At 36.0% G+C, this 25,874-nt stretch overlaps 1 protein-coding gene across 12 annotated transcripts in view; it reads right to left on the reverse strand.

The window, feature by feature from the left end:
* Positions 1-25,874, reverse strand: part of CDH18 (cadherin 18) — a 438,213-nt gene that overhangs the window by 99,484 nt on the left and 312,855 nt on the right. For all 12 annotated transcript variants that reach the window (XM_023922139.2, XM_086898493.1, XM_086898437.1 and 9 more), the window contains one exon: positions 25,241-25,360. In XM_023922139.2, coding sequence (XP_023777907.1) covers positions 25,241-25,360 — 120 coding nt within the window. The remainder of the gene's footprint in view (positions 1-25,240; positions 25,361-25,874) is intronic.

The raw sequence follows: 25,874 nt of genomic DNA on the forward strand, positions 1-25,874 counted from the left end.
TGAGATTGCTCAGCCTGGAGTAGGTTACAGGGAGACCTTTCTGTGGGCTTTCTTGAAGGAGGCCTAGAAGAAGAGTGGGGACTGACATTTTAGCAAGGCCTGTAGCAGTAGGACTTACATAGATATAGAAGTTCAACATTTTCACTAATTCAGAAGGAATAGAGAATAGAAGAGAATAGAATAGACTATTTCAGTTGGAAGGGACTTGTAATGATCATCCAGTATAACTGCCAGACCAGTTCAGGGTTGACTAAGTTAAAACATTAACATCATCTAAATGTGTCTTCAATACTGACAGGTTTGGGGCATTCAACAACCTCTCCCAGCCTAAAACTTTCCTGGGCTGGTTTTGAACCATTCTCACATATCCTATCAGTGATTACCAAGGAGAAGAGCTTAGCACCTACCTCTCTCCTTTGCCTCCTCAGGAAGCTGTAGAGAGCAATGAGGTCAATCCTCACCCTCCTTTTCTGCAAACTAGACAAAATTAGACTCCTCAGCTGCTCCTCAAAGGACATTCCTTCCAACTCTATCATCAACTTTGTTGCCTACCTCTGGGCCCATTGAAAGACCTTCATATCCTTAAATGGTGGGGTTCAGAAGTTCGCATAGTACTCAAGGTGAGGCCACAGCAACACTGAATAAAGTGAGATAGTCACCATATTGACCGACTGGGGATGACTTCTCTGATGCACCCCAGGATGCAGGATCAGTCCCCTGCTGCTGACCAGCACCACAGGTCCCTTTCTACAGCACTGTTCTCCAGAAAATCCTCTCCCAGTTTATACCTATGTCCAACATTACTCCATCCTAGATGCAGAATCTGACATTTGGACTTGTCAAATTTCATCCCACACCCAAAAGCACCAATCTATCTAGATGACACTGTAAAGCCTCCTGTCCCTCAAGACAGTCAACAGCACCTCTCACTTAGGCATCAGCAAATTTGCTAAATCACTGATAAATGCAGATCGTTGATAAACAGATCAAACAGGATTTATCCTAGAATTGCACCTGAGGAACATCATTGGTGACCATCAATGAATCACCAGCCAGAAGTAACCCCATTTACTGCAATCCTTTGAGCTCTTTCCTTCAGCCCTTTCTTCCCTCAGCACATTGCAAACTTGCTCATCCCACAGTTAAGCAGCTTCTCCAGAAGCATGCTATAAAGGACAGTATAAAAAGGCTTCTTATGGACACATGGACTTATCAACATTCATTTCATACAACTGAACCCTTACCATTTCAAAACACAAATAAGACAGTCACTGTTCCCACACTTGTCTGCACCCTGCTCTTCTTCTTTCCTTTGACTGCCCAGTCTATTTTTCCTTCAGTAGCTTTCATGACCCTACTTCTAAAAATACCTGGGGAGTGAAATGTTTTCTTCAGAGATATATTTTCAAGGTACAATACTTAGAAATGTTAAAGGTGTAACTCATTGGAAAACAATTCTATTAAGGATACAAAACAAATGTAATTACTAAATAAAGACCAGATCTTTTTCTTAGAGAAGGCTTTAAAATGATAAATTTACAGTTCCTTCTCACAATACATTTTTTTAAATTGCATTAAAAAATAAAGTTTTCCAATTTGTTGTTTGATTATGGTCATGTCAAATAAATTATTAAAAACTCACCACTCATTTCTGTGTTGTTTCAGTAATTTAAAACATTTTCATTAAACAGTTTATTTTAAATATAAATATTATCAGTTTAATTAATATTAGATGTTTGGCTACACTTTCTGAATATAGAAAATATTGGCACATGCCCACTGTAATAGTAACAAAAGGTTCTAGAATCAGGATAGCTGCTTATAAATGCCACAAATGTCCGTTTCAGAGAAGCGCTTATTAATGGAGGAAAAAATAGTCCCACCTTTACCCTTGGATATAAAGTCTTTTATTAATAGAAAGTGGAGTTGGGACTTCCATCTCATGAGTATATTTCAATCACCAATTACAGAGCATTTTTTGCTGTTAAAACTGTTCTAGGCTGTATGGGAAACTGGTAAATCAATTTAAATAGCAAATAAATTTTAGCAAACAAACTTTTAGATAAACTAATTTCAAAATGCAGTTAAAAATTTTCCTTCTAAAGGTATTAAAACAATAATATTGCACTGCAGAATATTTTCCTTCATTTCTGGCAAAAAAAAAAAAAAATCATTGCCACTTCCATTTTTTAACCTGAAAGTGCAGCTAAATAACAATAACACTCTGGTGATTTTAAGGATATTCTTCATGTGCAAAGCATAGTCTCAAACACCCTAAGCAAAGGGCAATATGAAACTCCATCTCCTACCTAATTGCCTCCTAGATAAAATGGACAATGAAATCATCATCTTTCTATTGGCAGCTTTGTAATTTCAGTCCTCAATTTCTCAACTTTATCATTAATGCACCAAAATTAATTATATATTTGGCTCTGAACAAATGACTGAACAAAAATATTTGATGGCGTATTTCCACTGAAGAATGGTGTTGAAAAAAAACTTATTTTGATATTAATTTCTTCCATCCTTTTCCCAACTAATCCTGCAATAATTATTGCAAATAATATTTGAAAATAAAATAAACAAGTAATTCCCTTAATGCTAAATTATCAGCATTGGAAGGACCAATCTTTTTTCAGGCTCAACTGCAATGTCCTGCAGTTTCATTGCTGGTTATGCTCACAGCTGATATAATTTGGAGGAGCTAAACAGAGACACATGATATATGCAAGGGTAAAATGTAACTAATAAGTTCTTTTAAAATTAATTGCTCAAGATATTTTCCAAAATTAAGCAAAAGTGTAGCTAAATGAAAGAGAGCACAAATAATACTTCATTGCTATTGAGAAAGCAGTCAAGCCAACAATTATCACAGCACAAAATCATGACTTCATATCTGAGAAAAAAGATATTTGATTCAGCTCCAGCTTGCACTGCTGTAATACTTACCATTTAACATGTAAGCTAGAGTTTTGTCAGAATGACATCCCACTCTTACCACCTGGGATGCGCATCCCAAAATAAACAGAATGGTTTCTTCATCAACATGCAGTTACAGCAGCCAAAATCATTGCTCCATAGCAGAGCAGAAGATTTTCATTATGTTAGCAGTATCAATTCCAAATGTGTTCTCTATTAGATAATTTGGCAAACATTTACAACATTTATTATCTTTACATCAGTCAAATAAGAATCAACAAAGTGGCAAACTAAAGGTATATGTACCTTCATATTGAACTACAAAACCCCCTGAATAATAGAATCATAGGATGTTAGGGTGTTTGAAAGGACCTTAAAGATCATCTAGTCCCAACCTCCAGCCTGGGCAGAACCCTCACACTAGACCAGCTTGCTCAAGGCCTTATCCAACCTGGCAAGGGAAGGGGAAGCCATAACCTTCCTGGCCAACCTGTACCAGTGTTTCACCACCCTTACAGTAACAATTTTCCTTACTAATATCTATGCTAAATTTCTCCACTCTTAATCTGTACCCATTACCCCTTGTCCTATCACTACAGCTCCTGACAAAGAAATCCAAGCCATTCTTTTTCAATGGTCGCATTAGATTTTAAAATTACCAATCATCCACCTGCTGTCTGATTAAGAAGAGTCACAAGATGAAATCACTTACTATTAACATAAAATATGAATGATAAAGATGATAGCTGGCATGAGGTTTTACTGGAGCATATGTACTATGAATAATTTAGAGCAAATATTGTCAAATCGGAATAGTCAGATCATGCTTGGGATATATTAGCATGACTCTATCGGCTTTATTAGTATTGTGAGCTTTTTTCTTATTTGTCCAAGTGAAAATGGAAATAAGTCAACTCTTTAATGCAAAAATAATTAGACCATTTTGCACTTGACACAAAAAAGACCTACAGTAAGTGGGTGAGAATGATGATGTTCTAACACATTTTCCAAGAAATTAATGATCAGTGTGTTCTTAAAATGTCAGAAAAAATCACTACCTGGGTATAATTGATGTAATCTACTGTATATTCCCCCCATATTGAAACTTTTCCTGACCTACTACTATGCAAAAAGTATGCAATTGTTCATTAACAAAGAGAAGAATGTCATGTCCAACTAAGGCCATTTCTGAAGATACAACATTTGAATTATTAATAACAGAAAAGGGGAGCATTTATTTAACTTGCTTAAGAGCAAATGTACTGGGATTGTCAACAGTAACACACGAGGTAATTGTCTGCAATAAAATAATGGATGCTTGCATGGGCCTACCCATGACAACCATCATAGCAGTGTCCTCTCACACAGTAAGAATGAAAACGGGGTATCTGGATTTTGGCTATGTATTAAATATACTTCTTGTCATCAGAGAATGAGAGTACGTCAAAAAATAAGATACCAGAACATTTAGTATGAAGTGTCCACTTTATGTCCCTAAGTGAGGAAACCCAGAAACAGGAACAAGAACACTTTTGGTACCAGTGAGATACTTCTTCTGTACCAGTTCTGACAGGAAAGAATTTTGTGAGGGCACATGGTTCAAAAACAGAGAATATTAATTTCAAAGAAAGATATTGCTTATATAAATACAGTCTTAAGGTCCTCACAGATGTAAAAATTATAGACATTATAATGAAATATTTAAATTCTTCTTCAGCTAAGATCTTCACTCATTATTTCATTTTGTCTTGCCTAGACTAATACAGTAATTTCTTTCATGGTTTTTACCTGCGTTAAAAAAATTCCCATTTTTTTCATGCAGACTCCTGAAAGACACACAGTTCATATTTCTCCATAAGATGATCCTTATTTTTCTTCAGTATCTCATTAAAGATGGCTTTAGCTCTTGCAATCCGGAAAATAATAGCTTTCTAACTTTCTCAATAAGTATTAGATGCTTTTTTTCCTATCTTCCTATTTGCCAAACACCATTATACTCTTAAAGATAGCTTAATCTTCTATAATTACTGGCAATATCTGATATTCCACCCTTTTGAAAGAACTTCTGCATGCCTTTGTACCTCATGGTTCCTTTATTTTATAAAATGCATGCATAGTGTTTTATCTCCTATTAGTAGCTAAAAAGGAACTAGTTTCTAAGACTAATGGAAAAAAAAAAATCACCTTTCACTAGAAAGATATCGAGACTACATGAAGTGTAGGAGTTCAGATGTATAAGGCTACACATTGAAAGAGTAAAAAAATCCATTTCCATTATCTTAATCCATTTCATATACATTATTTCATATACATTAGGGCATTAGCCAATGGAAACACAGCCTAGTATTAAAGCTAAGCATGCATACAACTGTTTACAAAATCAGAACTTTATCTTGGAGCTGCAGAAATTAATACACACAAGTAATAACAACAAAAAAATCTACATTTACCAGTTCAAATAGGTCTGCATTATGAAAGTCATGAACTATGATTGTGTACCACTGATAATCAGAGCTATTGTTTAATATATTTGTTGATTTATATCATGCTGAGTATAAATGTAAACACACGATCTTATCTGAGAGAGTAGTTCTAGGTAGAGATTTCATAGTAGGTCTTATAATCACATTATATTGTATTGCACAGTCTCTAGTAAGGCCCTCTGATTACTCTCTGTTATTTTCTGTTCAAGCCTGCAGCATCAAAATAATGGACTACTCTGAGGGAAATCAAAAGAGAATTCAGGGCTCTGAGATGATTGGTTGAAGAATCAGAAGCACAAATTTGATTTAACAAAGAATAATATTGATAGGTATAGGCAAATCCATCAGGTAAATGTGTTGCTCTGAGGCTGGTGTAGGCAGAAAAATATGGGGGTTTTTGACCATGGGATGCTGTATTCAACACTGGTCCACTGACAGCATGTGACTTTCTCAAAGGAGGAAAATAGTTCTAGCACAGGACTAGCAGAGTTCATTGACAGAGCTTGGAAGAGGGAAAGGGAAAATACCAGGCTTGCTAGTGATAGGCAACAGGATGATGTGCCAATTCTTGAGGAAATGAGCACTAATGGGATATCTCAATCTGCTGCACTAGGTGTTGTCTAACAAGTACCACACCTGAAATGTTTCTTCACTAATGCACACATCATGAAGAAGAAACAAGATGAGCTCAAAGCTTTGGCCCAGTCCCAGAGGGAGTGATATCACTGATACAAGTGAAACCTGTGGGGATGTGTCCAGTGACTGGAGTACCCTGTTGGGTGGTTACAGGGTCTTTAGGAGAGAGAGACAGGGCAGAAGAAGTGGAGGAGTGGCATTGTATGTAATGGAAGAGTTAGAGTATAGGGAGCTCACAACTGGCACTTGCACAGTTGAGAGCCTCTAGGTAAGAATCAAGGGACAAACCAACAATAATCTGGATGTCTTTGTGAAAGTCTATTATAGAATTCCTAGCCAGAACAATGACACTGACAAATTAACCTTTGAGGAACCAAGGGACACTTCTAAGTCAATCACCCTTGTTCTTATGCTGGCTGAACTTGAAATCAACTGGGAGCATCACATGGCTTGTGCAACCCAGGCCAGAAGATTCTTAAAAAACGTAAATGACAACTTTTATGGAACAGGTCAACAGAGAGGCTCTCGTGAGTGAAATGGTGGTCAGCAGTCATCTTGTGTACAACGACCACAAAGTGAATGAGTTTAAAATCTCTGTTGACAGGAGGAAAAGTGCCAGCAGAAGTTCAGCTCTGGACATGAGGAGAACTGACTTCAGGCTGATTAGGGAACTAGTGAGTAAAGTCCTTGGGAAAATGTTTTTGGAGGTGCAGGGGTTCATCAACGCTGCTTACTTTTGAAACATTACCTCCTAAGGGCACAAGATCGAGCTACCCCCAAATGTCAGAAGTCAAGCAGGCGAAGCAGAAGAAGGCCGGCTTGGCTGAACAGGAATCTTCTCTTGAAAAGGAAGGTGTGTATGTTCAGTGAAAGCAAGGTCAAGTATGAGAAGAATACAGAGATACTGCTTGTCACTGCAGGAAGAAAATTTATGCAGCCAAAGTGCACATGAAACACTAAGCTGGCCACAAATGTGGGGGACAATACGAAGAATTTTTCAAATATATTAATGGTGAAAGGCAGTGTAGAAATAACACCTGCCCATTATAGGATGAAGATGGGCACCTCACAAATGGGGACATAGACAAGGCAGAGGGCTCTAATGTATTCTTTGCCTCTGTCTTCAACACAGATGACAACCATCTCAGTGCCTTGAGCTAGAGGATCACAGCTGTGAGAATGATCAGCAAGCTGAACATGAGCCATCAGGTGCCCAGATGGCCAAGAAGGCCAACGGCATCCTGACTTGTATCAGCAATAGTGTGACCAGCAGGACCAAGGCAGAAAATTTCCCTCTGTACTTAGCACTTTGAATCTTGTGTTCAGTTCTAGCCCCTCACTACAAGAAAGACAATGAGGTGAGTGTGCAGTGCTCTTCACCAATGAAGCTGGTGAAGAGTCTGGAGGTACTGTGAGGAGCAGTTGAGGGAACTAGATTGTTCAGCCTAGAGAAAAGTTGGCTGAGGGTAGACCTTATTACCCCCTACAACTACCTGAAAAGAGGCTGTAGCCATGTGGGTTTTAGTACCTTCTCCCAAACAACAAGTGCCAAACAAGAGAAAATGGCCTCAAGTTGCATCATGGGGGGTTTAGGTTGGATATTAGGAAATTTCTTTACGGAAAGGGTTTTCAATCTTGAGAACAGGCTTCTAAAGGAAGTGGTTGAGTGTCGGCCTGAAAACTCAGCTTCTGAGCTTGCTAACACAGTTTTCTAAAGACTTTCCCAGGACAGTAATTGTAAACATAGATATGTGTACATTCCTTCTATTACACGTCTTGTGATGGGCATCTCTCAAGGCCAGTGCAGTGAGAAAGTGTTATCCTGACCATCCAATCCCTGGCCATGGTCAAAAGCCTATAAATCCCGGGAGGAAAAATAAAACTTGTTCTTTCTTTTCACCACACCTCGACCTGTGTCCGTGTGATCTATTCATCTTCAGCGGTAACAGCTGAGTCACCAAAATAAGTGTAGATGAGTCACTTAGGGACATGGTTTAGTGATGGACTTGGCAGTGTTATGTTAATGGCTCTGGACTAGATAGTCTTATAGATCTTCTTCATCCTAAAGAAATGCATGATTCTAAATTATTCTAAATAATTCTATAATCATATACTAGTGAATTTCCTGTTTGGATTTTGGTTTAGCTTTTATTTATTTATTTCCTTTTTTTTTTAACAGTGGCAGAAGAGTTATTTTGATCATCTTACAACTTGAGCAAGTTTGTACTGGGTAGAGTTTGTCAATTTTTCAGATTTATCTCTGATTTTTGGAGCTGACCTACTGCAGTTTCTCAGTCATATTATCTATAAAGGCCTCCAAGAATAGCTTTTTGTAGATCCTCTCAATAGTAAGCATATAGAGGTTTTGCTGAAATAACACAATATACCAGATATAACAGTTATATAATAGACCATTTCAGCTTAAATAATGAAATGTATCAAAGACTATATGCCTCATAGTGGAACTGTTACATAACTTCAACTATAGGTATTGCTATCAGCTCTTTTCAGAATACAGTACAAAAACCCTGAACATCTGAAAGCTGATCCTTTTTTCCAGTTAGCAGAATTTGTGCTTTACATAATTAATTCAGAGTTAACAGCAGTCTAACCTACCACCTGCCACTAGCAATTTCTAACTTTAAACATGTTACTTCTTATGCTCTCAGTATTACACCCACATTTCCAAAAAGCAGAATAGCAAAATTAGATCATTACGTGTTACTTCATCAACATTTACTGAATCATGGAACATAAACTAAAAATATATATGAGAATGGATTGTCTAAACTGACAAGTAACATAAGAAATATATTCAAAAGACAAATGATGAGTTTTTCTGAAGGTTTTCAGTAGGAATTATTTTTCAAAGAGAAATGCACTAATACACAAGGGTGCTTTTGTGCTTTTTGTTGGGCAAGAAAGCAGGTGGTCGAGGGAAAAAGGTCTTCCTTCTCACTTTTCTGCTAGACAGGAATCCCTTCCACTTAACGTCTTAGACTAAACTATCTAAAAAACATTGTGACTGCCAACCTCAACAGAAATTCACGCAAATCAGTTTTGATGTTGGATTGAACAAACTTCATTTAATTATTTCATAAGTGAAAATTTAAACCTACTAAACACAACACTAACAATTCCATTTTGATTCAGAAAAAAAATTTTTTTTTTCACCATTTCTTGTAAGATAGCTATTCAAATTACCCTCAGCAATAAACAGTTATTTTCAGCTAAAATTATACAGACAAAAAAGCCCATTCTGTGGTATCTCTTAAAATATGTTATCATGTGATATTTACAAAGAGATTGAAAAAAAAAATATGAAGGCTTTTAAAAATATTTTTCTTCAAATAGACTTGACATTTTTTCTATCTGTTGGTATTTCTAATGGAAGAAAGGAGACACTAACAAAACTAAACCATATGTAAAGACAATACAGCTAGATCCTCCATTTTTGTCTTAATAATTTACGATTCAGTACTGAAAGGTTAGACTTCAGAAGCTTAATACAAATTTCACTGAATAGCAAAAGAAAATCTCTTTGAAATGAACACTTTAATAAGATTTTCTACCACTGACTTCTGTTACAGCTAAGTCACTGAAGTAGGCCATCAATGGGCAATGAAAAAGGAGCAAGGCCATCATATTATATTTTGGATTACCCTACGGTGTCCTAAGCCAGTCTCTCAGAACAGTAGCATTACCTCACTCTCTGTCTCTCTCTCTCTCTTTATATATCTATATACATATATATATATATATACACATATATATTCCTGTGAAATTAAATGTATAGGAAACTGAGTTGGACTGGTAATCAGAAGCTCTTCTTATGGAACCACATGACATTACAGTGTTGTACAGGCACTGTGATGATTAACACCAGAGAGGAGACCCGTTTTATCATGGATATGAGGACCAGTGATCCTCAGACAGACTCCCTGGCCATTTGATGTCTGGATGTTTCAGTGTCCATGTTATAAGGAACTGGCCAGCACAAACAAATGCTAACATAGAATGTTAGAATCATGTAGGTTGGGAGACCTTTAAGACTGATGATCTTAAGACCTTTAAAATTGATGATCTGAACATGACCTGTCTCTTTCCACTTTTACTAGGCAAAAAGAAAAAGATTTTTTTTGCTCTTCTGTTCACCATGTACCAGGCAAGATCTCTGAGCAGAGAATGTTCACAAAAGCCCACAGCTGCAGAGAACACCAGTTCAAAGGCTGGTTGGTCCCTTCACAATTCTCTGCCCTCAGACTCTGCTTGCTCCTGAGGACAGGACAAACGGATGTGGTCAGCAGACACTGACAGGTTAGAATATGCTGGACCATCCTTATGCACCCTTATGCATCCTTATGCATCCTTATGCATCCTTATGTAAATTGAGTGAATCCTGGGGAAAACCCCAGATATAAACTGAATTGAGATAACTGCGACACTCTTGGAGTCAGGTGCTCTGATATTCTTTTGAGCCATAGCCAGCTTGCATCATGGCCAACACCATCGGCTGGGTTTTAAGAAGTACCTCAAAAGTTGCAAATACTGAAAAAGGCATGTGTCTGGATGTACTTCCAAGTCCTACATCCTGTAATAAAAAAATATTTTTCTCTCTATATTTGTACCAATGAGTACTTCAACTCATGCTCTAGAAAGAGACATTATTTTCTTAAAATGAATGGTGCAAAATTCCTAGAAATTGATGAACAATACATAGTAATGCAGTGAAAATGTAAGGTAGATTAAAAAATCCTAAACTTAACATGAATTTAAAACCACTTCTATTGCATCTTATGTTCTTACCATGTAGTACAGTCCTACTAAAAATAAAATTTTCCCTAATGATTTAGGATCTTTGAAGTAAAATGGCTGAATTAGGAGAAAATGTAAAGTACATTCGGTTTTGATTTGTTATTCTGCTTCTGCCTAGGAAGAAGCAGAATAACATGACATATTCATGTCAGAAGCTACATGAATACATTTTAATTTTGTGGCCTTGAAATTCACCTGAGGATTCCCATCAGAAAGAAAGCCTCTTCATAATGAAAAAAAAGAAAAAAATACCACAACGCTGTGGCTGTCATTTGGCAACAGATGTTGGTTGTATTATTAATTGAAAATGAATCAGGAAGAAAAAAATCTGATTAGATTTTGACAGGCAACCTAACGCAGTACTTGGTGAGTAGAGTAGATAACCCACAACAAAGGTTTGTGGAGGTTAGGGCATTCCTAAAGTCTTGGCAATTGGACAAAATTCCTGTGAAGTCAGATTAATCTACTTTCAAATGAAATATATGGGTCTTCCACCTTTTGTATGATTAGCAGGTCAAGAAAAATAGTCACCTCCATGTATCTCAGTGTTTGTTTTGGTGGTAATGTGTATCTGACATATAAACCAGTAAAAAATTCGTACACCTGGAGGCCTTTCCTATAAGAAACTAGACATTTATAACTCTTCCTATCTTTAAAGAACAATACATCATAAGAGAAACACATGGATGGTAAATATTTATCACCCTCTCTTCACCCCATACCAAAAAGTCACAGACAAAGTGATTATATTTAAATTTTCATTTTTTTAAAAAAAAAAATCATTTTACATCTACTCTTCTCTGAAAAGAAGAACTCCAGAAATGGATGTTTCAAAAATTATTAAAATTAACAGATGTTAATTTTAGGTATATTTTCCTAATTCTTTTCAGCAGTTGAGATTAAAAAATCCAGTTGCAACATCTTTATAATGGAAAAACTATCAGCAAAAAAGAAGATTCTACCTGAAGAAAACCAGAAATACAGAATTTACAAGAATGATGTATATCCAAAACCTATGTAAAGAAACAGTATTTTAAAAACTGTTACACAAGACAAATTCATTTGTACTACAAGTACTTCATATTGCATTGTATTCACTTTTAGTTTCCAGAATTAACAGTATGTTAGCTGAACAAGAAGATGATGTCTCAATATAAACAAATCAGCATGTTGAATACAAAAAAGAGGAGTTTTGTCCTTTAATGTATATTAAAATTTTTAACACTAGCATAGTGTAACAGTAATCTATCAGGATAAGAAAAAAATGTTTTTTCAATAACTATTTTACCCGCTTTCATGATAGTTCATAAAGGAGGCTTTTACATCAGCAATTTATAGCTTTATAATTTATAATTTGTCGTGGCAGCAATTACAAAAAATAATTTGAAGATATGTGTAATTGCAATTTTTTAATGTATTTTATTACTTCTAATAGCTCAGCATATATTGCAACTGCTGTTTTACCAGAGAATTTTGAAACTCTTGAGAGAATGTGCTGCACTATTCAAATCTGAGATTAGAAGAAAAACTTTTGAGTAATTTAAAAAAAGATATGGTATTTTAAATCAATTTTTTTCAGAATCATAAAATTCAATAGTAAATATACACAATCAGGATTACTGAGAATCTCTTGGAGATAGTATCATACATGAAACAATTCTAATCTACTTACTGAAACAGAGGATAATGAGGAAAAATCCAGAAGCGTGATTGTATAGGAGTGCAAAGTTCTGTTAAACAACAAGATAAGCTTTGTTTGATTTTTCTAATTTAAAGCAGTACTCTTTTATTATTGTCTTCAAAATGGCAAAGTAAACCAGATATTTACCATAAAGATGACCCCTTCGAAAATGGAGGATTTCTCTTTAAAGCACAGAAGAATATTTAAGAAAATGCAAAGGATTACACAAGTAAACACATGTGTATGTTCTTTCACTGATGCAGTTATTTTTACAGGTGCTTAATCCATTTCACTATGAAATTAACTTTTAATCAGAACTGATTACAATTGGATTAAAGCCTAGGTTTGGGAAATCCATTTGGGTGAAAGGATCTATACTATGTTACCAGCCATGGCCATTTCATGTTGAAGACAAAGATAGTAGAGAAAACTTCACAATAGAAGAGATTTCTGAGGAAGAAACAGCCTTGGTTTCTGAAGTCCTTCATTGTATTTTTGTCTTCAATTTAAATAAAGTGAAGTCTAACTGACATAGTGGTTAGATGTATAGGGAATTGTTGCATTTTCTGTTTGAACACTTTTAGATGCAATCTATTGATCTAAAATGTATTTTTGAAAGAACAGTTTGGGAGAGAATAAAATCTCTTTTAATCTATATTCTTCACTTAGGAGTGCTCCCATGATAGCTGTATCTGCTTCTGGGAGTGAAAGCACTTTACCAAATTCCAGGCAGGTTTCTTGCACCTTTCCTAGTGTTACAGATGGAATTGAACCTTTCCTTGCAAACACCATAGGCATGTTATGAAAATACTATGTAGTAGAAACACTAGCTAAGGAAATAGGAAAGAAATAAGGGATAGCTAAGGAAACAGAAAGAAGATCAGCAACTTTGGAATACGTTAATATTGAATCATGGTCATAAATATAATAAAAAATTCATGCTTTAATTCTGAAGCGTGTACTAAAAGAAAAACAAGAAAAAACTATGTGAGAAGAAAAAAAAAGGCTTCCTTAGGGACCCAAATTACAGACTGCGGACTGAGCTTCACTCCTCTGCAGTGAGTAGTGAACACAGATCTGCTTCTACCTCTTCCAGTGTCAGAATTTTCAGGGGCTTTATCTAATTCTTAAAATATTGCATAAGGAATGTACTGACTGCAAATTTGAAAAGCTCTGGGTTTTGGTTTTTTTTTTGACTGAGGGATTGGTTTTGCAAATGGTTTTTAGAATGTGAAGAAAAACATCCACCTTACAGAACTTTGTTGACAACAACACTTGCAACAATGTCAGAACACCAGAGAGGCTGGCATCTTCTAGGGGCCAGGTGACAGGTGGTCATGTCAGGATGGTGATGGCAGTGCCTGGCAGACACAGCCTGTTCCACCTCCAGCCAGGGATACTGGAGCAACCCCAGTCCCAGGCCTTGACACCTACCTGGGGGCAAGGACCTGGGGACAGGGACAGACCACCTCAGCCAGGCTGACACATGCTGACTAATCTAACTCTAGGAAAAAACCAAAACCAAACCAAACAACTAGCTCATGCTACCATTCGCAAATCAAGCCGCAGAATGTAGGTGCAAGCAAAGAGATGTCAAAAAAAAAACAAAACAAACAAACAAAAAACCAAAACAAACAAACAAAACAAAACAAAACAAACAGACTTCTCTGGATTCTGGAAATACAGAGTCACAGGAAGTTTTGTTATAGTCTCTTCTAAATTTTCTTTTTAAAAATATGAGGGCAGCTCATAAAGGCAATTACAAAGATATGAAGTAAATTTGCTGGTAACTGTGTTTGATCAGAGCCTATCTTCAGGCCTAGGGACCAGGGCAAGCCTACTTGTACTGCTTTTGCTGCTGTTCCAGGGCTTGATATAGTCAGCAAGGGAATGAAAACCCACTCTGGAGCACATTCAGAAAAGATGGACGCCACCTAAGAGAAATGGAGTAACTTTATTACCAGGCTTCACATTCCCCACTCACACAGGCACTGATGGTGTCAAGGTGGTAAAGTTGAATGTTCAGGAGATGACAAATGGTGTCACACAACTGGCAAATGTTGAATTTCCTGGAGAGATCACAAGTTTCTTGGTGTTTTCTGAAAGCAATTTCTTTTTTCCTTTCTTGTCAGATATGAACTGAATTATAACAGTCCCCAAATGTCATCTTGGTTGGTAACACTGTAAGCCTGGTATAAAATTAGTTTCCATATATGTTGTGGTTCTTTGTTCACATAGATGGGCAACAGATATGGAGGTTGTGTTAATTTTATAAAGTTTTGTTCAGTTTTTCTTGGGAGGCATCTCAGCTGCAGATGGATTATTTTTGCTGGGTAAGATTGCTTGAAAAGCATTGTGTTTATACATAATCTTTGGAAAATCATTGTCATCATACTAGTTTTTTGTTCTATAGGTTTAGTATAAGACAAGATATTATCAGACACATTTATTCAAATTGTAACTGAAAAGGCATGCATTGTTCTAAGAGATGAGACTGATGGGAAACCAAGTGCATGCATATTTATTGATCTAATGTAGATAATTCATAATTCCGAGAGCTATGTTTTAAAATCACAAGATTTGTGAGCATCACAAAAATTAAAATAAACATATTAATAAAAATTATGTCAAAGAAAACAGTATCCTCAATCAGTTCTATATTTATAGTTTTCACATGTCTACAACTACTGGTCTTGGCACTCCAATGTTAATTAGTATAAAATATCAAAATATGAAAGATAAAAATGTAACCTTTCTGGAGCTTATTATTAAAGCAATAACATTATTAACACAATAGATCTGAAAAAAAACCCCAAAACCTAAAACAAAAATCCCAAACAAGCCAAAAAACATAAAACAACATAAACCAGAACTGCAAGAAATTGGGGTACTTAAAAAATATATAACCAATGTAGAACCAACCATAAGCAGGCATTTTAACATTACCAAACTGGTAGATAACACCCCCTGGAACAGAACCTCCATGACACTTTGACTCGTTTTCACTGCCACTGCAAGGTTTCATTGTCACCTTTAGCTGCATTTCTGAAATTATTATCCTCAAGTATAGCAATATCCATAACAGCTTGCAAAAGGGAAAATTAAGCTGGAAAAGGGAAATAAGGATCAAGAAGGAAAGGTAAGTATGAATTAGGACACCCCTGTGAAGTCCAACTTAATGTCTGGGTCTATATCTACATTTCAGTTCCCCCACCAAAACTTTAAGGGTGTGTGTGGGGAGAATGTTTTTCAAAGCCTGGGTGATTCTTCTAGAACTAGAGATGTAAATAATAACCTCTTGTCTAGAAAAGGACACCTGTTAGCTGAGTTAAAGACAATACCACCACCTTGTTCCACAACAATAAAAACTGCTCTGTAAAATTATTGGCAATGTGGACTGGTCCTTTGGGGCATAGCCTTTTAACAGTCTAGTGCATTAATCTTTTGAGTCAGCGTCCTGATTCTCATCCCAATTCAGCAAAAAATTAAAGTAATGTATTATTTGCTTTATGTGAAGTCTTGTTCATTCCCTTTTCCTAAAACACATTTTATCACACATATAATTTTTACACTTTGTTTGGATGAATAAGCCTTCCTTGTTTAAAAACAGAGAACTTAAATGATTGGTTCATATATCCCTTGTGTAAAGTTCAAAGACACAGAGATAAACACGTTTATAAATAGTTCTACTCTAGAAAAACAGACATTTTGCAGGCACTTGCAATGTAATGCTTTCCTCATATCAAGATCTTTAACTTTTCTAATAGATATAGCATGGTATTTTAGACCTTTAAAATAGATCAAACTCCTTACAACCCTCAGTACCTCTGAAAAATGTGAATGTCTTGAAGTATGAAAAGCCAAGCCTAATACACATTAAGATTAGGAATCTTTTCCAATGTCTAATAGAAAGTAAAACCAAAGATTTTAAATGGTGAACAGACAGCAATTTTATATCTAAGAGAAAGACTGTAAAGGATGAGTCAACAGAATTTATCCTACATGATCATGTGTCTCACTGCTCTCATTCAGAACTTTCAGCCTGGCAACACAAATGAAAACAGTGCTTCACCTGTGTACTGGTCTTGATTGGGAGAGATCATTTTCTCCATAGCAGCTCATATGGTGCTGTTTTGGATTTGACACAAACAGTGCTGATAACACAAGGATGTTTTAGCCCTGTCAAGCAGTGCTTACAGCAACATGGACTTTTCTGCTCTTCACACCACTCCACCATTGAGAAGGCTGGGAAAGACACAGCCGGAAGAGCTGACCCAAGGGACATCCCACATCACCTGATATCACAATCAGCAATACAAGTGGGGAGAAGAAGAAGTTGTAGGATTTGTTGTCCCTGATCACTGTAATGTGTGGTGGAGCTCTGCTTTCCTGGTGAGAGCTAAATCATTGCCTGCCCATGGGAAGTGGTGAATTAATTATATGCTTTCCTTTGCTTGTGTACATGACTTTCACCTTCCCTATTAAAATGTCTATCTCACTTGTATCACTCCTGTTCTCTCCCCATTGCATTGTGTGGGGAGCAAGTAAGAGGCTGTGTGTGGCTGAGCTGTCTACTAGGCTTAGCCCAGATTAAGAGATTGTTATGTTTTAAGTGGAAAAATATATCTGTGTATTTATAAAGGAAAGGCTAAAATATATATATATATATATATATATATATAAAAGCATGTCTACCAACAAAAGGAACACAGTACAGTAGTTCTGGTTAGGAAGCCAAGATGATATTGTAATCTTGGAACTTGCCAATTGTCATTTCATGGATACAGAAACACAGGGGTTTTTTGGGGGAGGGGTGGTTGTTGATTTTTTATTTTTTTTTATTTGAGAACAACTTGTGGCTGAAAAGCAGCAAAGATTTTTCCAGAGTAATTGTTCACACTACCAGATGGGTAAAGAATAACAAACACAGAAACAAACAAGAGAGGAAAAAAAAAGGAATACTTTCTTCCCTGCTTCTGAACTCAATCTCCAAAACACATCGTTCATCTCACAGGAGAAGAAAAACAAGGTTAGAACATCAGACAATCTTTTTTCCCCAGCTTGTATGCCTCCCATACTTGTCATTTTTAACTATATGATGGATGCTGGGAGAGAAAGTGTTGGTAGGTATCAAGCAAGGAGATACAGTGCCAGAACACTGTTCCTGATGAGTGACCAATCCATCTTGTGCCCTGCAAAACTTGCTCCAGCAAGCATACCACAAAGTTTCCTGGAGGTGGGTGCTGAAAATTGCATAAAGATACTTAAGAGGGATGATATACCAGCAAATATCAGTCACCCTAAAAGAAACTGAGCTAGGTTGAACAAAACATTTTGCTCTTCCTCTTTGTTAATTTTTGATTAGCATTTCTGCATTGTTTCCACGAAAATGGAAAATAAGGTCTAAGCAACAAGGTTTTTAGTTGTCCTCATGTACCAATGTCTTTATAAAATCTCTGTAAAATGGAGTTCCTAGAAATCTAAAAGAAACAAAGGAGATTGTTCTGCCTGTCTGATGGCCTGAGTTATTCTTTGAATGACTCTTGGGAAAAATGTAAGAGTATATCAACATTTTGAACACAAAAGAAAACTGTGAGAATTATGTCCATTGCTCAGAGAAGTTTTTTTTGAAAGTGTCAAAACTGTAGGTGTAGAAAATTCAATATTTACTTAAAATTGAAAGCAAAAGACATTACAATATTTACTTTTAGCTGAGAGCTGACAGATGACACTCTCAAACAAGTGTTCATGACAATGTATTTAGATGAAACACATATTTCTGTTCCTTCAGGAATGGAGGAGTGCACTATACAGTACCTGGTGGAATTAGAAAAACAATGTAAGACCTTTTCCTTTTTTATTTTGAATTCCTAGTGATCCTCTTGTCAGTGAAGTGTAGACATTGGAAAAGATCTATACTAGAGATGTAATTTCTGTTATACCATTTCAGAAATTCCTTGAGGGAAATCAAACATATGAAAACTTGAATATGAAATACAGTTCTTAGAACTTCAAGATAAAATTTCAGCACCCATGCACAAAATCAAATTATTTTAATCCTACATGCTTTTAGAAAAATGTATCACTCATTAGAATAACTAAACTTTCAAACTGATTCTTCACTGTGACCTCCCCTTGATACTAAATAAAAACCAATCACATTTAATTAAGTTGGAGTTTTCACCAATAGCTATAAATAAGTGTTCTGCAATGCAAGCACATGTAAAATTCTGAAGTTTCATCACAGATATTTCCTTATCTAGCTCAAGTAGAATGTGTCATTAGAAAAATTTTATGCTTGACAACCCTTTTGGTGAAGAATTTTTTCCTGCTATCTAACCTAAACCTTGCCTGGCCATCTTGTGGCCATTTTCTCTTGTCCTATGCCTTGTTACTTGTGAGAAGAGACAGATCTCCACCTTGCTATATTTTACCTCCTTTCATGCAGTTGTAGAGAGAAATAACATTTCTTCTGAGCCCCCTTTTCTCCAGGCAGGACATCATCTCCCTCAGCTGCTCCTCTTAAGACTTGTGCTCCAGACCCTTTAACCGCTTCATTGTCCTTTACATGCACGGTGTCCAACTACAGCTTAAAAGCCTATGTCCAAAAACTATGATAGATGAGGTTAAGTTCACTTTAAAACCACTGAAGGAACCTGGGATTTGGCTGTGGTGTCTTAGTAATGGATTATTACCTTATTAGTCATAAGGTATTCCTCCAGAGCAGAAGCATTCAATTTATGTAAGACACTGCTCTTGCATTGTAAGGTCATTTAAATAATATTGGAGCCTCTGAGCAGAAAGGAATGAGATAGCTAAACACACTTCATTTTCATATTCACTTAGCAGTCCAATATGAACTAACCTGCATTTCAGCAGGGAATCACAAACCCCAGTAAACATGCTCATTTTAAACAGATGTCACTGAAAAAGACATTTCAACTAAAAAAAGTAAGAATTCTTAATAGGAAAAATAAAGATGCTTGCTCAAGAAAGTGGCAGAAATTGATTTCTTAAATTATTTTCTTAACTGATATGATTTTCTATGTATACAGGGACATATGGTCATAGAATATCCTATCATTATTTCAATTAGGACAGTAGATTCTTATCTGGAATACCATGACAGGCTGCTCTACTAAAACATGAAAAGAGTGCTCTTCTTTTTTGAATTGGAAAGTTTACAATTTGTCTTTATATCAATATAAATTATCTTGTCTATTATAAGGAGATACAGTAGGCCTTAATTCATTAAATTAATAATTAATATCTCACCACTAGAAGAACTTCATTTTAGTAGATTAATTACTTAATTATATTTTAAGTATTCATGCTTCTTTAGTGGTAATAAACTTTTGAATAACTTGATAAACAATATATTTTTCTTGTTTTGCAGAGGAGTACACATGCAACTTTAAAATTACACTCTAATTATTATAATGCCACAAAATCTGCCATTTCAATAGGAACTATGGCCAAGAACTTTTAAAAATGTATAAGAATAGTTACAGATGTGGACAAAAGTCTCAAACTTCCAGGGTGGGTAATTGGTGTTTACGAGGCTCATCTCTATGTTTGGAAGCATCTATTCAGCCATTAACTATGTTTATTTACCATTTGTATTGTGCCCTCAGTCAGGAACCAAACTAGATAATCAGTGAATTTCTTGTAGGGATCCTTGAAGCTATTGCTCATATCTTGTGCAGACAGAAAGCAGAAGGAAATTGACACTCGTCTCTCACACTTCATGATTAGCCTGGACTAATTTGCAGTGACATTCTTTGATAAATAGAAATACATGTTTATTTTCTATTTAATATCTTAAAGTAAAACAAAAAAAACAAACCAAAAAACCAATATTATATATGACTAAGATCTTTCTAATATTGTTGCTGCAGCAGAACATTATAAATACGAATACAAATACCTGACATTTTTTTCCACATTCAGTTCAATGACAAATTAGTTTCCCATCCTGCCAATGTCTGCACTTGAATTCAAAACTGCAATGAATGAAGGTTTTATCTCTTATTTTATAATAGTTGCAGTAGAGCTGCTAATTTGAAGAGACATATGCCCTACAGATTACTTCACTCTGTATATTTGGTTCAGAAAGACAGATGTACCTGAGAAGAGCTATGTAGAACTAACATACTCCAGACAGGATTTACCATGTAAGCAGTGGAACTGGACTACAGGTTTAACTTTCATTCCTGAAGCCTGTAGCAATAGAAAGTGGGCTGTTATAACTGCAACAAAAAGCACATAGTCTAATTTGAGGTTTCCTCAGAAAAGAAAAGAGCTCCTGGGGTTGGGTTACCAGTCAAATATTGGCTGTTGCCGTTTGATGAGCCACACTTGACAGAAGCAAAGAACAAGCAAGGATCGATCCTAGATCAAGTTTATGGATCAAAAGATCTCATGGTTTGGGAAAGGTAGAATATTGAATTTGCAGTTCAAATTCCCAGGAAAAGACTTCATGTGTATTTGGGCATTCCAAAAGATGCTCAAAGTTTGAAGACAGGTGGTGGGGGGATATATATGTGGAAAGGTGGGAGTAGAAGGGAGAACCGTATTAAAACACTAAGAATCTGAATAAATTATCTGCTCTACTGTTCACTGATAACTTTGCTTTTTGTTTCATTTTCTCTTTACAGAGAAGTTAATGATACTCTAAAAATATAAAATTTCATGTTTTCTAGGGTTCCCTGAATATTTTGATTTAAGAAAACATACAATACCTATATGCATCATCTTTGCACATACACATAAGATCTAGGCATTGACTCCTTCCCTCTTTTCTGCCAATATTATTAGTACATTATTATTTATAAAAGTTCAACAGACTGTTTTACTGCAGTTGGGGAGGAAGACAAATAGTAATCAGTAGAGGATATTGCAGTTAATTATTAATTACATAACTAGTTATGTAATTAATGTAATTAATTAATTAATTATGGAGTATTATAGCATAGCTAATTACCAAAAGTATTTAATAAAAACAAATACAGAGCAATTAATAGAAAGCCATTCAATATCAAAGGATTTTGAAATTCTTGAAACTTTAGGTTATGCATGGAAAATAGTTTTGACATTCACAGCTAAAATTACGTAGTTGCAGCAAATTTCCATGCAGAACATTCACAATATTTCCCTAGGGGAAAGCAAAACAAAACACAGGTCCTAGAGCCAATCAGCTGATAAACTAAATTTTTGGTAGCCTGATGGAGATGAGGTTGCTGCACCTCCCTGTTTTTAATCCATACTTTAGAAGCAATGTGAGGCCCAGTGGTGTTCCCACAAGGCACATAACAGATGAAACACACAATAGGTTACACACAAGTAGGATGGCTCAGCACTCAAGCACAAACAGCACAAACACCCCATTCTCCTCCAGGTGACCAGAAAGAAGGATGATTTATAATTGAAAATATACTCACAAACTCATATTTGGAGCATACAGGAGCATGGATTTCTCCTGTAACTTGCCGTACTTGGTCTATCCAGAAGCCAACAGCTGGACTTTGCACTTGGTGCCGTTTGGACTTTCAACTCTGAGGCCTGAAGCTGCCCTCCAGCTCCAGGTACAGACGCCCTTTTTATCCTGGACATAGTCACACATCTCCACTCAACCCAGCACACTTATTGATCCCCCACACCCTTACACACTGAGTACATCCAGCAACAGTACCTGGACGCCTTGGGCCCTTAGTTCCCAATGCCATCCAGCTGGCTCCTGGCTCCCTAGCCCCCTGGTCTCCCCTTGCCTCATGCACAGAGGTACACAGCTACAAACAGGGCTCTCAACTCACATACCATACAGTTGCTTCAAATCAGTCTTGGATCCTCCAACAGCTGACTCCTGAGCTTTCTGGTCTGGACTTTTGGCCAAATGAATATCCATCACCTGAACCACTCATCCAGCTTGCTGGCTATTTCAGCCTGAGACCCTATAGTAATACCATACTGGCATAGACACCTGTGTAATACATGCACAGTCTGTATTTTCCAGTTTGCTAGCACCAGACACACAGACCCCTTTGACTCATTGCCCTGCTCCAGCTGCTAGCACTTAAATCTCCACGCACACATGCATACAAGAGAGAGTTAGAATATGGAGCAAATTAAAACACAGAACAGACTGCTGATCCAGGACAGGGCATGGCCAGCTAATAGTGCTGAGTGACACCTGTTAGCATATTGCTGGCCCTCTCCATTTTCTCTTGCTTTTCCCTCCCCACTCCATCTCAATTGTCCCTTTCACTGCCTATGGTCCTCCTTCTAGATATCCAAGAATAAGTCTACACAATCCTATTCTTGTCTGCATCTCATTATGTGTCCCATAGCCCTGTAGGCAGTAGCTTTCTCAGTCTGAACGGTGATCAGAGAAGTGTCTCCTTTTGATTCCTCATGATGGGTTTCAGCCCTGGCCCATAGGGCTGAGGCTGTTCTGGGTCAAACCTAGGAGGAGTTCAGACTCCAGTGTATTTAGGACAGGGGGTTTTACTCCCCCTGCACTGCACCTCTGCCCAAATTTGATATGTGGAGAAGAGCCTTTTTATTAGATAAGCTGACAAAGATGTTTTTCTGCCAAGAACACTTTTTTCCTACTTCAGAATTTGGTGCTTTTCCTTTATTATACTTTAAATGTATGAATTCCATAGCCTTATTCTGTAATCTTATTTAAACTATTCTAACCTTAGTTTCTAAAAATTCATAACTTTAAAGTCGTCAGATATTGTTTAAAACCAAGTGTAGAAAGTACTAAACTAGAAGTATCAGACTTTTTAAGATGAGTATTGACACTAGAGCTTGATGTCTGCTTCTGATCTTTTCAAGAAACTTTACTGATCATGCTATGAGATCCCTCGGCTTCATAAACAACATTCAGTCATTAATGCTGGGATCTTTCTTTTTCCCTTTTTCCCTCTTTTGGACCTCCTTTGTTGTAATGGAAGCTTGTGTATCTAAGTGTAAATTCAGAAGACTTCCACATAAAGTATAGTTGAGCTGGAATTGAACAAATGAGGTATTAGGAAAAGGAGGTCACAGAAATGCTTGCAAATTCAGAAGAATTTTAAAATGTTTTAAAAAATGAATGTTAAACCCCAAAAATTCAAAATGAAATTTCATAGTGAGGAACTCTATTCTTCAAGACTTCCCCATCTTTTCCAATATTCTTCTTCTTCCCATTTTATCATGCCAAACTAAATTAACTGCTATTCTACAATTATAAAAAGGCAACTTGTAAAAGCAAAAAGCTTTCTCCTGTTTTTTCACCATTGCACTATTTACCTAATTTTCACATTTTCATAGAATATGGTATCAGAATAATTTTCATACTCTAGACAAATATAAAAAAGAGTTAAAGTTCAAAAAGAGTTATTAAATCCCTGTCAAATCTAAGGCTCGAGGAGTGCAAATACACCACCATCTGTTGTTTCATTATAACAGTACTATTTCTTGTGTGATACAGACTTGATACAGAAAATTTCCATTATGACTCTTCACTGACTGAATAAAAGTTCCAGACTACAAGTTCTATACCACTATGAAAAAGAAGAAAATGCAGGCCATTGCCTCAGAGTGCCTAAACTGTTTTAGAAATATGAACTAAAGTTATATTTCTAAGTATCATAAAGGCAAGGAGAGCATGAGGACTGTACCACTGATTTTCCATTCTAGGCCCTTCTAACATGAGCTCACGAATGTATAGAACATTTTAGGCTGAGACAGACCTTCCTCTGAGGGTCATGGAGTTTGGTCTCCTAATCAAAGCAGCACTAACCTCAAAGCTCTCTGAGTTGGCACAGATACACTTCTCTTGTAATGAAACCAGGTACACCTCCAAGTACCAAAGAGATCAATGTACACAAGCCAAGAAACTTCTGTTCAGTGTGTTTAATTTTCCCCCTCAGTATTAAAGCTTTGATATAGAGAGGGGAAAAACAGTTAAAAAAATTATATAAAAATATACTTTCTTAAATTATATTTTCTAATTACTGAAGACTTCGAATACACACTAAAAATGCATAATCATCTTAATATCATTATCATAATAATCCTCTGCAAAAAATCACAAACTAATAACTACTCCCATCCCCAAAAGATATTTACCTTCTCTTTAACTAAAACAGTTTGGATATATTATACATAACTTACACTTTGTGGAAAAGAAAAAAAAAAAAAGGGTGATGTATAGAGTTTAAACATAAATATTTCAGTTCATTCTACTATTCTCAAATCACAGAATGAATTTTCAGTTAAATGGCAATCCTGCAGTTGTATAAAACCACAAATTGTAACAATTTATTTTGGTATATGTGTTGAAGCACACATCCAATAATCCTCCCAAGCCTATCCTTCAGGCAAAACAAACCATTGAAAATCATAATGTGTTAGGCATACTTGAGTCACTTCCTAAACAGAGGCTTGAAAAGATGAAAGAGTGCTATTCCAGTTTGGCTGAATGGTTCACATCATGACATGATGCAGAATTAATTCTGTACACAGCAGGCTCATTTTAGTACTCAGCAAAACATAGCAACTTATAAATTTCATAGTGTTAAAGCAAGAAGCAGTCTACAAAAAAAACTAAGAAAAAACAGTCTGCATATCTGCATTGTGTACATCACATTTAACCTGCCAGGCTTCATTAACTCAAACATACTGGCTAAGTCATATCAACAGAAATATAAATACCCACCTGTTTTGGGGTCAACAGAAAAATATGGCTGTCCCTGAAGAATACTGTACACTACTCTGGCACTGTTTCCATATGTGGGGTCATCTGCATCCGTGGCTGTCACCTGTAGAACAGATGTACCTGTGTATACAGGAAAATAAACATTAACTTGCAATAAATAAAATTTTCTGATAAATATTTTCAAACACATTTAAAAAAAAGCTTCTAATGTCCTCACATTCTAAAATGGAGAGATTAATAACATTAACTGTTATCATCATATCATTTTTTAAGGAAAAATAGTTACACTCATTTGAAAAAAAAAAAAATCTTTATGTATGTATGTGTAAATTGATTGTACAAACTTAGAAACTACAGAGATGTAAACATAAATAGTAACTATATAGCATGCATGTTTACATATGTTCACACACATAGATTGCAAACTTGGATAGTGACTTCTAAATAACACAGATTTATGGACTTTAAGATTATCTTCATCCACAATACAAATTAATGTTTAAGTATAAAAAATAATATGTATAAATTCCCCCAAATGAACAAAAGTTGCTAAATTAATAAAAAAATCTAGCTATTGGAAGGCATCAAAGATCTGGAAATAACTACTTAGAACCTTGCTGGGGATGCAAATTAG

This window comes from Cyanistes caeruleus, chromosome 1, assembly GCF_971803275.1.
Source record: "Cyanistes caeruleus chromosome 1, bCyaCae1.hap1.1, whole genome shotgun sequence".
In the NCBI taxonomy this organism is placed as follows: Eukaryota; Metazoa; Chordata; class Aves; order Passeriformes; family Paridae; genus Cyanistes; species Cyanistes caeruleus.